General features: G+C 47.3%; 1 protein-coding gene across 11 annotated transcripts in view; it reads left to right on the top strand.

Moving 5' to 3' along the window:
- Positions 1 to 12,891, top strand: part of SHANK3 (SH3 and multiple ankyrin repeat domains 3) — a 494,453-nt gene that overhangs the window by 409,059 nt on the left and 72,503 nt on the right. For all 11 annotated transcript variants that reach the window (XR_013842778.1, XR_013842779.1, XM_079992132.1 and 8 more), the window contains one exon: positions 2,638 to 2,762. Coding sequence is in view for 9 of the 11 variants with exons in the window: in XM_079992132.1 (XP_079848258.1) it covers positions 2,638 to 2,762 (125 nt within the window). In the remaining 2 variants the exon portion in view is untranslated. The remainder of the gene's footprint in view (positions 1 to 2,637; positions 2,763 to 12,891) is intronic.

The following is a 12,891-nucleotide window of genomic DNA, read 5'->3' as shown; positions in this document are numbered from 1 at the left end:
CCACCCCCTCTTGTATTCCAATTCTTTCAAATAGATTCAACAAATTCTTACCCCAAATTTTAAAATTATTATCATTAACCCAATTTAAAAAATATTTTCCCATCCCCTAAAATCGACCTGTTCCCTTCCACGAGTTCCCCTCTTTAGTATAAAATACAGATTAACATAAAAGAATTAAAAAAAGAATAAAATATAATTTAACACCCTTTGGATTCCAAATTTCCCTCCCCCCTTTCCCGGTTGCGTTCCCAATGTCCATCAAATCCACTGTCTCCTGGAGCTCCCACATCTGAACCATAATCTAAGCCATAATCCTTCACCAGTCCGCTTTGCCATCTTTTTAGTAATCTTTACCGTCTTTTAATCATCTTTAATTTCAAATGTCCAATCTTAGAAAGGGTCTATCTTCCAACTTTGTCCAGTTCTTGTTTTTCTTATTGTTCTTGATGTTATCTCTTCTCCTCTCTCTTTTTTTTCTTCTTTTTTTCCCCCTGCTCTCCTGCACAAATGTTCTAATTCCAAAAAGCTTGTAATTCCTCTACAGAGGCTTTGTTATTCAGGAACAAAACGTCAAGTCCCTTCCATTCTTCAATAGATAAATCTATTGTCTCCTTTAGTGTGTAGACCTCTGTAGACAAAATAGTGTTCCATTTCTGCAGTTTCCCAGGAGATAAAATGTCCGATTCAAATTCCATGCCAGCGATACTTGTAATAACCCACAGCTCCTCTAGAGGGATTATAGTAACTCAGTTTCATTCCCGATCTCACCCACCAGTCAAAGTAACTTATTATTCCTTGTTTTAAACAGTTTATATCCAATTTATAACAAATGTAACCAGCAAAGTCCTCGTAACAAAGTTCTCTTTTTGTTCTTCAGTTTTGGCAGCTCCTTTGACAGCTGTCAAAACCTCTATTTCTCCTCTCCAGGCGCTCTCACGGATCGCTCCCAGGGCTTCCGGGGGGGGGGTTGTATTTTAATTCACATTCCACTCTTTTCCTCCAGCCCAGCTTATAATTTTCCATCGCGAAATTAATATCTTTATCAAAAGAAAAGGTTGCGCTCGATCTTAGTTGTCAGGTCCTTTGCTTTAGCTCCTCTACAACAGGGGGGAGGTTGACTTCCTTTTTATACCTCCCCCGCTCGCTCCGAATTTAAGAAAAAATTTATTCCCCTTTTTAATCCAAGTTCCAATTACTCACGGGTTGTTCTTTTAAGTCCAGATTTTCAATGGAAGAAGTCAGCGCTCTCCGCCAAATGGCATGTGGCTTCGCTCGGCAGGGGAAGCGGAGGACTCACAGCACCACCACCCCCCTGTCACCCGCTCCGCAGCCTTTAAAAAGGCTCCTTCGCGTGGTCGGGGGGGCGCAAACAGTGCCAGCCGAGTCACCATGCCCATGGGTTTCAGCACCCATGGTTTTTGAGGGTCCCCGCGTCGCCGGCGCGGTAGAACCATCCCCTGCCGAGCAGGCTCCCTCCGGAGCTCGGAGGGAGTCCGCCATTCGGCGATGGCGCCAACCCGGAAGTCTTCAAAACTTGACTTCCTTCACCCTCTTTCTGCAGTTCCTTAAATTTATTTTTAATATCTTCTGCATATCCAAATTAACTTAATTTGCTCATTTATTCATCTGCTTTAATTAGATACTCTTATAAAACTGCAGGTTATCACAATAACCCTGCCAATGTTCTTATCTGTTTGCAATTTATCTGTAAATATTCAATAAACCATTTCCCTTCTTTTATAAAAAGTTTGTTATCTTGATTTCTTGTTCTTCCGGTAAGTTTTGCCATTTCTGCATATTCCCTAAGTTTTTGTATCCATTCTTCCTTTGCTGGGACTTCTGCTTCTTTCCATTTTGGGGCAAGTAGCATTCTTGCCGCTGTAGCAGCACACATGAATAAGTTTCTATACAGTTTAGGTAGTTCTGTCCCTATAATTCCGAAAAGAAAAGCTTTGGGTTGTTGTTTTTTACAATTATTTTAAACATCCTTTTATTTTCATTATATATCATTTCCCAGTAAACTTTAACGTTACTATAGTCCATAGTTAAACTTTGGAACTCCCTCCCACAGGACGCAGGAATGGTCATGAACTTGGACGGCTTTCAAAGAGGATTGGGCAATATATATATATAGGGTTTTACAATTTAATATTCAACACAATCATCATAAACACGATACAAAGAATACAAATATACTGATTGATATTTTTTTTAAAAAACCAACCCAAACACATAAAAAATGAATGATAAAATTCTTGCTAAATAGTAATAATGATAATAATACAGTCGTACCTTGGAAGTTGAATGGGTAATCCGTTCTGGAAGTTCGTTTGACTTCCAAAATATTCGGAAACCAAAGCGCGACTTCTGATTGGCTGCAGGAAGCTCCCACAGCCCACCGGAAGCCACAGAAGCCCCGCCAGACGTTCGGCTTCCAAAAGAACGTTCGGAAACGTTCATTTTGTGTAGGCCTTGTCTGTGGTTAGGAAGCTGCCTGGCAGCTGAGCAAACTGTGGCCAGGGAACATTTTGCAGTCTCCAGGAATCTCTCGCTGGCACCCGTCTTTTTTCCTCCCCACATTTGGACGTGCAAATCCCAGCTTCCTCCCCCCTGACCGAGGGTCTCTCTTTGTTTCAGCGGAGACTCCGATCGAGGAGTTCACCCCGACGCCCGCATTCCCGGCTCTCCAATACCTGGAGTCCGTGGACGTGGAAGGTGTGGCCTGGCGAGCAGGACTTCGCACGGGAGACTTCCTGATTGAGGTGAGTCCCGGAAGAGCGTGGCCGGCAAAGGAGGAGGGTCGAATCTGCCAACCGTGGGAACTGGGGTTCTCCTCTGCGCTAGATAAAGGCGCTCTTTATTTATTGCGTTTATGTTACATTTCTGTTAACGGAAAAATCCGAGGGCTCCCTTGTACAAAAACAAAGAGACCAACCAGGATTACTTGGAGCAAAACAGCAGCCTGTAGTCTTGGCCTTTATTGATCTGTTGCAACAGGGTGCTCCCCTCACCTGCAGGAGAGAGGAGGGACCCAGAAAAATGCTGTGCAAGGCCTTATAAAGACTTTTGAAATTGCCACCCTGTAGATCAAGACCTGTAGATCAGGATGCGGGTGGCGCTGTGAGTAAAACCTCAGCGCCTAGGACTTGCCGATCGCATGGCATGGTCGGTGGTTCGAATCCCTGCGGCGGGGTGCGCTCCCGTCGTTCGGTCCCAGCGCCTGCCAACCTAGCAGTTCGAAGGCACCCCCGGGTGCAAGTAGATAAATAGGGACCGCTTACCAGCGGGAAGGTAAACTGCGTTCCGTGTGCTGCGCTGGCTCGCCAGATGCAGCTTGCCACGCTGGCCACGTGACCCGGAAGTGTCTGCGGACAGCGCTGGCTCCCAGCCTCTAGAGTGAGATGAGCGCACAACCCTAGAGTCTGTCAAGACTGGCCCATACGGGCAGGGGTACCTTTACTTTTTTAGATCAAGACCACCCCCAGAAACATCATACATACATCACAGAAGGGGTGTAACCTAAGACCACCCCTCAGATACATCACACCTACATCACAGAAAAGGCGGTCTAAAACAGAAATTTGAATGTTGTTTTTCTCCTGTTGTTTATCTCCTGTCTAGCAGGTTACTTGATTGGATTGCCTGGGGAGCCCGGCTAGTCTTTTGTAATGATAAATACTTAGTTCCTGGGCCAGGTCACAGGCTTACACCCTATTCAAACAGAGACATACCCTTAAGACAGGATTTGTGAAGGAAAAGACAATGGGGAGGCTTTTCCAGTTTGACCTTGCAGAGAAAACATTTGCTCAGTTTAGGAATCAAAATGGTTCTGTGCTGATTTATATATGTGCTCGGTTGGTACACTTATGAACATTACCATATATCTAAGACCATAAAATTCCTATCACAATTTCTATGCCACCTTTCCCCCCCAAGGAGCAAAGAGTGGAGTAAATGGTTCTCATCCTCATTTCATTCTCACGACAGCCCTGTGAGGTAGGTTAGGCTGAGAGATGGGGACTGGCCCAAGGTCACCCAGGGCCTGAGTGGGGATTTGAACCCCAGTCTCGCAGGTCCTAGTCTGACACACTGACCACTACACCCCACTGGTTGTATCAAAAACATCAGCACAGGGTGCCTTCTTACATCTCACATACCAGTTGCTTGGGGATCAACTGCTCTCTCGCATTGCTCCTGCCTGATCCCTGTGGTCCACGTTCCCTCCAGGGTTGTTTTTTGCAGAAGTGCCTGGTTTTTTGTGTTAGTGTAAACCAAACTAAACTAAAACTTCCTGTAAATGTGTAAACATGCGGGTACCAAGAGGGACAATAATAGCCACTTGCCTTCTGCACTGGTCTTGACGCTGCAGTACTGGGAGCTAAAGGGGAGTGGGTGGTGCTGTAGTCTAAACCACTGAGCCTCTTGGGCTTGCCGATCGGAAGGTCGGCAGTTCGAATCCCCACGGCGGGGGTGAGCTCCCGTTGCTCAGTCCCAGCTCCTGCCAGCCTAGCAGTTTGAAAGCACGCCAGTGCAAGTAGATAAATACCGTAGATTTCGGCGTATTAGGCAACTGGGCGTATAAGACGACCCCCAACTTTTGCTGTTCAATTTTAGAGTTTTAGAGTTATAGAGTTTGAGTGCCGCAAGGGGCAGAGCGCGCACCCCTCCGCTGTCTCTGCCATCACAGAAGCAGCAGCAGCCCAAGGCGCAAGGCATTTGGCGGGCGGGTGGGTGATCGCCACACTCAGAAGGACTTTCTGCGCCCCCTTCTGTGGGGAGGGAGGAGGAGCGATGGCAGAAGGGGCGCCTCTGCTCCCTGGCTCCCTCTCCTCCTTCCCAATGCGTATACCCAGCGTATAAGACGACCCCCGACTTTTGGGGTGATTTTCCATGGATAAAAAGTCATCTTGTACGCCGGAACATACGGTAGGTATGGTTGCAGCTGGAAGGTAAACGCCGTTTCCATGCACTCTGGCTTACATCACCGTGTCCCGTTGCACCAGAAGTGGTTTAGTCATGCTGGCCACATGACTTGGAAAGCTGTCTGTGGACAAACCCCAGCTCCCATGGCCTGATGTGAAATGAGCCCCACAACCCCATAGTCTCCTTGACTGGATTTAACCGTCCAGGGGTCCTTTACCATTTTTTACCTTTTTACTGGGAGCCAAGCAAGAGTTTGGCTTCATGTTACATGCAAACCTGAAGTTGCCTTGCTCCAAACAAACCACCACCTGCAACCAAGGTGTGCTTTGCCGCTCATGCCTTGTTTGGTGGAGGCAATCTACTGGTCGATCCCTGGGAAAATTAGGTAGATCACATTCGATCGCTGGCTCCTCCATCCGGCCCCACCCCTTGCCCCACCCTCTAGATCGCTAGAATGAAAGGTGGAAGCCTCGCTGACAGTTTCATTAGCCATCTGTCGGTGAGTGGTTTTTCGTCCCCTAAGAAAAGCTCGACAACTTTGACCTGAACCCCCAGAAAACGGAGTAGATCACTGCCAGTTTTTTAATGTGAGAGTAGATCGCGGTCTCTTGGAAGTTGGCTGTCCCTGGACTAGATGATCCTTAGGGACTCTTCCAACTCCATTGGTTCTTTGACAAACCATGGCTTAGCTCTTGATACTGCAGCACCAGCAGTGGGGAATGAGTGACAGCTGCCACCATTTCTCTCTGGGCGCCAGCATGCCTTCTTCTTCATGGCAAGTCACAGTTTGGAAGAAGCTTACGTGCGATCAGGCCACTGTGCTCGGCTGTTCTCTGTCCTTGAGGCCAAATTCCAGATTTCTTGAAGCATCAAGCTTGTTCAGTCATGCTGCCACAACGAAGAAGGTCCCTGTTTTGTAATTTAAGGAGTCGGGTGGAAAAAAAGCTTCTGTTTACAAGACAAATGCACAGTTGTAAGGTTCTGCACTTAGGCAGGAAGGAACAGCTGCACAAATATGAGATGGGAGACACTGGGCTTACTAGCAGTGCATGTGAAAAGGATCTCAGGGTCTTAGTAGACCACAAGCTGAACATGAGTCCACAGTGTGATGCAGCAGCAAAAAAGGCTAATGCTCTTCTAGGTCCAGGTCAAGGGAAGTCATAGTACTGCTCTGTTCTGCCTTGGTCAGGAGTTCTGCATCCAATTCTAGGCTCCACAATTTAAGAAGGATGTTGACAAGCCGGAAGGTGTGGAGAGGAGGGCAACCAAGATGATCAAGGGTCTGGAAATCAAGCCTTATGGGGAATGGTTGGGGGATTTGGGTATGTTTAACTGGAAAAGAGGAGATTTGAGAGCCACCTTTAGATATCTCCAGGGCTGTCACATGGAAGAGGGAGCCAGCTTTTTCTCTGGCTCTGAAGAGTGGGACACGAACCAATGGCTTCAAACAATAATAAAGGCAATTCGGACTAAACACCAGGTAGAACTTTCTGGTGGCAAGTGGAAGGGTGTGGGAGTCTCCTTCGTTGGAGTTTTTTAAGTAGAGGTGGAATGACCACCTGCCAGGGCTTCTTCACCTGTGACTCCTGCATTTCAAGGAGTTGGGGCCCCTTGACCCTTTGGATCCCTTCCAACCCTTCTGTGATTCTACAGTTTTATGGAAATCTTCCATAGGTGTCTGTTGCAAGTGGACTCTCATCCATGAATCAATGTGCTAGCATTAGGGTACTCCAGAATGTCCGGTTGTTTAGAAAGGCTCGCAGTTTTGGAACCTTGCTTCTCTGTCTATTGCAGATTTTAAAACTTTTTGCTGTTACATTTGTTGTTTTAGGATTTGGCAAGTGGTTGTTTTGAGTCCTTAATGCATGTGTTTGTGTTTTTAAGAACGCCATGCACAAATATTTAACAGTAGTAGGGGTAGCTGTGACAGTACAGTGGTACCTTGGTTCTCAAATGCCTCGGTACTCAAACGCCTTGGTTCCCAAACACCGAAAACCCGGAAGTAAGTGTTCTGGTTTTCAAATGTTTTTTGGAAGTCAAATGGACTTCTAGAGCAGATTAAGTTTGACACTTTTGTTTTTGCTCTCTTATTTTATAGGATAGTACATTGATTATTGCTTTCATTTTGTGAATCAATATGCTTTTATTTTATGAATCAACGGTCTCGTTAAAGAGTAAAATCCATGTTAAATGGCTGTTTTAGGGGTTGTTTTTAAAAGTCTGGAACGGATTAATCCATTTTGCATTACTTTCTATGGGAAAGCGTGCATTGGTTTTGGAACGCTTTGGTTTTGAAACGGATTAAGTTTGAGAACCAAGGTACCACTGTATTGTGAGATGTCATCATCATAGCCATTGCAAACCCCTTTCCCAATCGAAGGAAAAGGTGAGCATATTTTCAGGCAGTTTAAAAAGCAGACCCTTCCCTCCACCCTCTTCTTGCACCAGCCTTTACCCTGGGTCCAGCTACACATTTTCTTGCCCCTATGGGGTGGTGAGAGGGGGCTTGCCAATGAGTTGTGGGGTGCCTTGGCACTGGGCAGAGTGAGGAAGCTTCAGCCTCTGGAATAAGGAAATGCATCATAGCAAGAAAGGTTACAAAAGGGCAGAAGGAGCTGGTCTGCTAATGTTTATTTAAAATGCATCCTTGCTGCCTTCTCCCTTTGCAACAGGGCCGCCCGAGGCAGCTGGCCATAAGAGGAAATGAACTTGCAATAGACGCACGGTCTGCACTTGCTTTTGTTTTAAGGGAGTTGGCAGCGGTGAAGACGAACGGCGTTTCATGGTGCCATTTGTCACTAGCGATGCCACCAGCCGAATCCCAGAAGTGTGGCCGTATTTCATGCATTACTCAACAGCAGCCAGGGAGCAGCTGGCGAGAGGGAGACTCACGTTTCCCGGCTGGTGGGATGTGCAAAGGCAAAAGTCCAGGTGAGGCATGCCTGGATCTGGTGGAGCAGGAGACTTGTGCATTTTGGTGCATGAAGAAAAGGTCTTCATCCAGCCCTGTTCTCCTGCAGCTAAGGTCTGTGGGTCATGCATGGAGAAGCCCTCGGGTTCAGTTGTGTGGCGAGTTCCTGCCCCGCCCCCAGGCAGAAATAATGACACATGACACAATTATTAAAGTTAATGGGCTTAAAAAGGCGACAACTTCCTTGGTTACAGGTGATGAGCGGTATTGGCTTAGGCATTGGACCTAACCGACCACCGTATTTTTCGCTCTATAAGACGCACCAGACCACAAGACGCACCTAGTTTTTGGAGGGGGGAAACAAGAAAAAAAATATTCTGAATTTCAGAAGCCAGAACAGCAAGAGGGATCGCTGTGCAGTGAAAACAGCAATCCCTCTTGCTTTTCTGGCTTCTGTGGTAGCTGCGCAGCCTGCATTCGCTCCATAAGACGCACACACATTTCCCCTTACTTTTTAGGAGGGGAAAAAGTGAGTCTTATAGAGCAAAAAATACGGTATATCTGACTCCAGCCCGTCTGCTTGAAGTCCGGGAAGGGTTAAGCACCAGTAGGGGGAGTCCTGCTGATGCACATCAACTAGGAGCTCCCGCGGGGTCACTGATAGGGGGCGCGCCTTAGGCTCTAACCTCCCTAGGCTTCGGACAGGGCCACGCCCCCCAGAATCCTTTAATGGAATTGAGGAGATTTCACCCCTCCCATATCCAAGAATCTCCTGACGAGTCTGCTGATTCTCCAGAGAGGAGGAGCAGTGTACTGCTTTCTACTTATTCAGCTCCAGCACCAAGTCAGTCAGTCAGTCAGTCAGTCAGTCAGTCAGTCAGTGTGTCGGAGAGAGAGAGAGAGACTGAGTGTTAGAGATCGTGTGTAGAGATAAGGTTGCTGCTAAGAGCAGCTGCAGACACTCAGTGCAGCATTCATTTATGCTTAGACCTATTTAGCTCTGTATATAGTTTTGTATTATAGTTGTAGTTATAGAATAAAAGAAGATATTCTACAGAGCTGCTCTCCGAGTCGTTTATACACTGCCAGACTCTGCAATACTCTGCTGTGTGACGACTGTATTGTGGAAGTGAATCCGGTGCTCACAACTTTAAGCTGTGAGTCCACAGCACTTTGACCTGTTCCTGTGTAAAAGGTGGTCTCTGGAAGTGCTACCCAGCTCGCCTAGCCCTGTCGGGGTTGAAGTGCATGAGTCCAGTTGGTGACACTGGCTCAAGGGCGATGCTGACAGGAATACCCTTCCAAATGTGGGGCAGGTGATGCCACTACCTCCCCTTTTCCATCTACAGAACAATACCAATGCCTAACCGCCAATACCCAGAAAGTTGTGACGATTTGCTACGAGGTAGGTGAAAACCAAGTGGCTGGTGCCAATTTGCCAAGAGGAAAAATTCCTACCAGGCCCCTCAACGGTGAACAACCGAGGTCCATAGCAAGGTCAAAGGAAGCAAACCTTCAAGGGCGGGAGGGTGGGAAAACCGGAGCAGCTGGTGAACGGACAAAGAGGGAGATCCCCGGCTGCGTTCTGCCTTAAATAGGGCAGGCCACACCCCCAGAGCATCCCAACTGGCCAGCCAGAGGGTGACACAGCTGGGAGTCCCCCAATCGTGCAGGGGCTGGCCTCCCACCCCCTGGGTACGTGGAGGGGCCGTGAAGCCCACAACCCCACCTCCTCCCTAAGGCAGAAGTGGCTTTTCCAGAAAGAACAGCAGGCACAAGTGAGACCAGAGGCAGCCATCTGATAGATGGATTAAGAACATCATACAAGCTACGAGACAAGGATAACTGTGACTTTAAAGATGAATGGGAACCCTTTACAAAGTATTTGAAGACGCAACAAACCGAAGTGGACTCCTTGGCTGGTTTTGAATAAACAGTCACAAACTTTTTATTGATAACTATCAGCTAAATAGTTGGAGGATCTATACAACTTTGTAACATGCAGAAAACAGCATTTTTATAGAAGTCAAAGACTGGAACTGAGGGAAGTGGGGGCGGGTGGGTTCTGTGGGGGGAGGGAGGAAAAATGGGGGGGAAATAAGAATGATATGTTTCTGGATAATATGTTTTGTTTTAATTTTGAATAAAAAAGTATTTTTTAAAAAAAAAGGACATCAGAAGAGACTGCTGCTGGATCCGACCAGTGGCCCATCTAGTCCAGCCTCAATTTCTCATAGTGGCCAACCAGATGCCCCCAAGGGAAACCCTCAGTGAGGACCCAAAAACAAGAGCCTTCTTCGCTCCTGTGTTTTTGAGCAACTGATATTCGGAAGCATTTCTGCCTCCGACCACAGAAGCACAGCCATCTTGGCTAGTAGTCATTGGTAACCCTCATTATTATTATTTTGTACCTTTGCTCTGCACATAGCAGCTAGTGTCAAGGTAATGTGATTTCCCCCCATTACTTGGCCTTGGTCCAGTATACCTGAAGGAGCATCTCCACCCCCATCGTTCAGCCCAGACACTGAGGTCCAGATCTAAGTGCCTTCTGGTGGTTCCCTCCCTGCAAGAAGTGAAGTTGCTGGGAACCAGGCAGAGGGCCTTCTCGGTGGTGGCTCCCTCCCTGTGGAACGCCCTCCCGTCAGATGTCAAGGAAATAAACAACTACCTGACTTTTAGAAGACACCTGAAGGCAGCCCTGTTTTGGGAAGTTTTTAATGTTTGACGTTTTATTGTGTTTTTAATATTCTGTTGGGAGTTGCCCAGAGTGGCTGGGGAAACTCAGCCAGATGGTTGGGGTATGAATAATGATGATGATGATGATGATGATGATGATGATGATGATGATGATGTGCTGGAGAGAGGAGAGTTTCTGTGTGCTGTGGCATGGCCTCCTCATCACCAGACACCTAGAACTTCCATCCAGGTTTGAGCACTGGGAAATCTCCCTTTGAGTTTTCCCTCTGGCTAGGCACAGTTAAGTTCCTCTCCTGCCGCATCTTCAGAGTTGGCCAATTCATAGAATCACAGCATGATAGATTTGGAAGGGACCCTGAGGGTCATCTAGTCCAACCCCCCTTCAATGCAGGAATCTCAACTTAATCAGACATGACAGATGACATTCACAAAGGCAGCCTCCAAGGAATCCATCGGAAGGGCTGCATTCTCTGACAGCAACTTTATATTTCAGGGCAGAGGGCAAAATCTGGAATTGTCTTCCTGCTGCTCCACTTTTTGATAACAGAGCTCCTCACCGCTCCCAGAAAACTAGTTTCTGGATCAGCGACAGAGCTGTTAGCACAGCGCTACAAAAGCAAAGGGCTGCGAAGAAACGTCTTCACCATTGACTGAGAATGAAGATTAATTTTGCATTTGTTCAAGCGAAGGCCATTGCAGAGAAGAGCAGCCTCAGAGCTCAAGAATTTTGCTGTTTATCTGTGACATGTAATGTGGCTTCTAGCACAGCAGGCGGTCCTTTTGAACCATCATCCCTAGAAAAAAAAAGGAAGACTGGTTCTCTGGAATGACACTCTGGTGAGCCTGTTCAGACATGGCGCTGGCCACAACCCTGGGTTGGGCAAATGTGGAAGTGACTGAGCACTGGCTTTCCCTCTTCGGAGCATAGCCATTGTGGCAAAGAGCCACCCAGAGCCCTCTCCTCCTCCATGAATTTGCCCAGTCCTCTTTTAAAACAATCCAAGTTGCCAGCCATCCCTGCCTCCAGTGGCAGAGAGTTCCACAGTTTAACTATGAGCTTCATAAAGAAGTCCTTTCTTTTTATCTGTCCTGAATCTTCCAACATTCGTCTCCAGCGGGCGTCTACCAATTCCAGTGTTAAAAGAAAAGGGTTGTTCAAGCTGCTTTTTCCATGCCAGGCATAATTTTATAAATTTCTGTTGTGTCGCCTCTTGACTCACCTTTTCTCTAAACCAAAAAGTCACCAAAGCCAGTGGCTGTCCCACCATCATGTGCTAGGGAGCGCCATAGCTTCAGCGTGTGCTTTGTGAAGAACTCCCTTTCCTTTCTCTTGAGTTTCCTGCCACACAATCTGGCTGAAGAATAATAATAATAATAATAATAATAATAATAATAATAATAATAATAATAATATACCCTGCCCACCTAGCTGGGTTTCCCCAGCCACCCTGGGCGGCTTTCAGCAGAATATTAAAATACAATGATTCATCAAATATTAAAAGCTTCCCTAAAGACAGCCTTCAAATGTCTTCTAAAAGTCAGGTAGTTGTTTTTCTCTTTGACATCTGGTGGGAGGGAGTTCCACAGGGCAGGTGCCACCACCAAAAAGGCCCTCTGCCTGGTTCCCTGTAACCTCACTTCTCACAATGAGGGAACCGCCAGAAGGCCCTCGGTGCTGGACCTCAGTGTCCGGGCTGAACGATGGGGGTGGAGACCCTCCTTCAAGTATACAGGACCGAGGCTGTTTAGGGCTTTCAAGGTCAGCACCAACACTTTGAATTGTGCTCGGAAACATACTGGGAGCCAATGTAGGTCTTACAGGACTGGTGTTATATGGTCTCAGCGGCCGCCCCCAGTCACCAGTCTAGCTGCCGCATTCTGGATTAGTTGCAGTTTCCGGGTCACCTCCCAAGGGAGCCCCAAGTAGAGTGCATTGCAGTAGTCCAAGCAGGAGATAATCTTTAGGTTCAGTATTAGGAGGTGTGGGGACCAGGCTAGTATTTTTGTTGTGCCATATTCTGCAACATGTCCATGATGCAATTAATGGAGGAGGTTTGACTCTGAGGCCATGGTTCAAGGCAGCCATGTTTCTGAATCCCAGTTGGTAGAAACCACAGGAGGGGAGAGTGATGGTGCTCTTGTGTTCGAATCCTGGGCATCTGGTTGGCCACTGTGAGATTAGGGTGCTGAACTCGATGGACCTGATCCAGATGGTTCTTCTTATGCTCTTATGTCAGAGTTGAGGGATCTGCCAGGCTGGTTTGGTCTCCACCTTGCCGCCCCGGCTGGCAGAACTCCATCATGTCTGGGGAGACCCTAAAGAGACCCCCCCCCCCAAAGTGATTTTTGTCCAAGTGCCT

Source organism: Podarcis cretensis (genome assembly GCF_951804945.1).
Source record: "Podarcis cretensis genome assembly, chromosome: 10".
Lineage (NCBI taxonomy): Eukaryota > Metazoa > Chordata > Lepidosauria > Squamata > Lacertidae > Podarcis > Podarcis cretensis.
The sequence above is the reverse complement of the archived record's forward strand: the minus strand, read 5'-3'. Positions and strand labels throughout refer to the sequence as shown.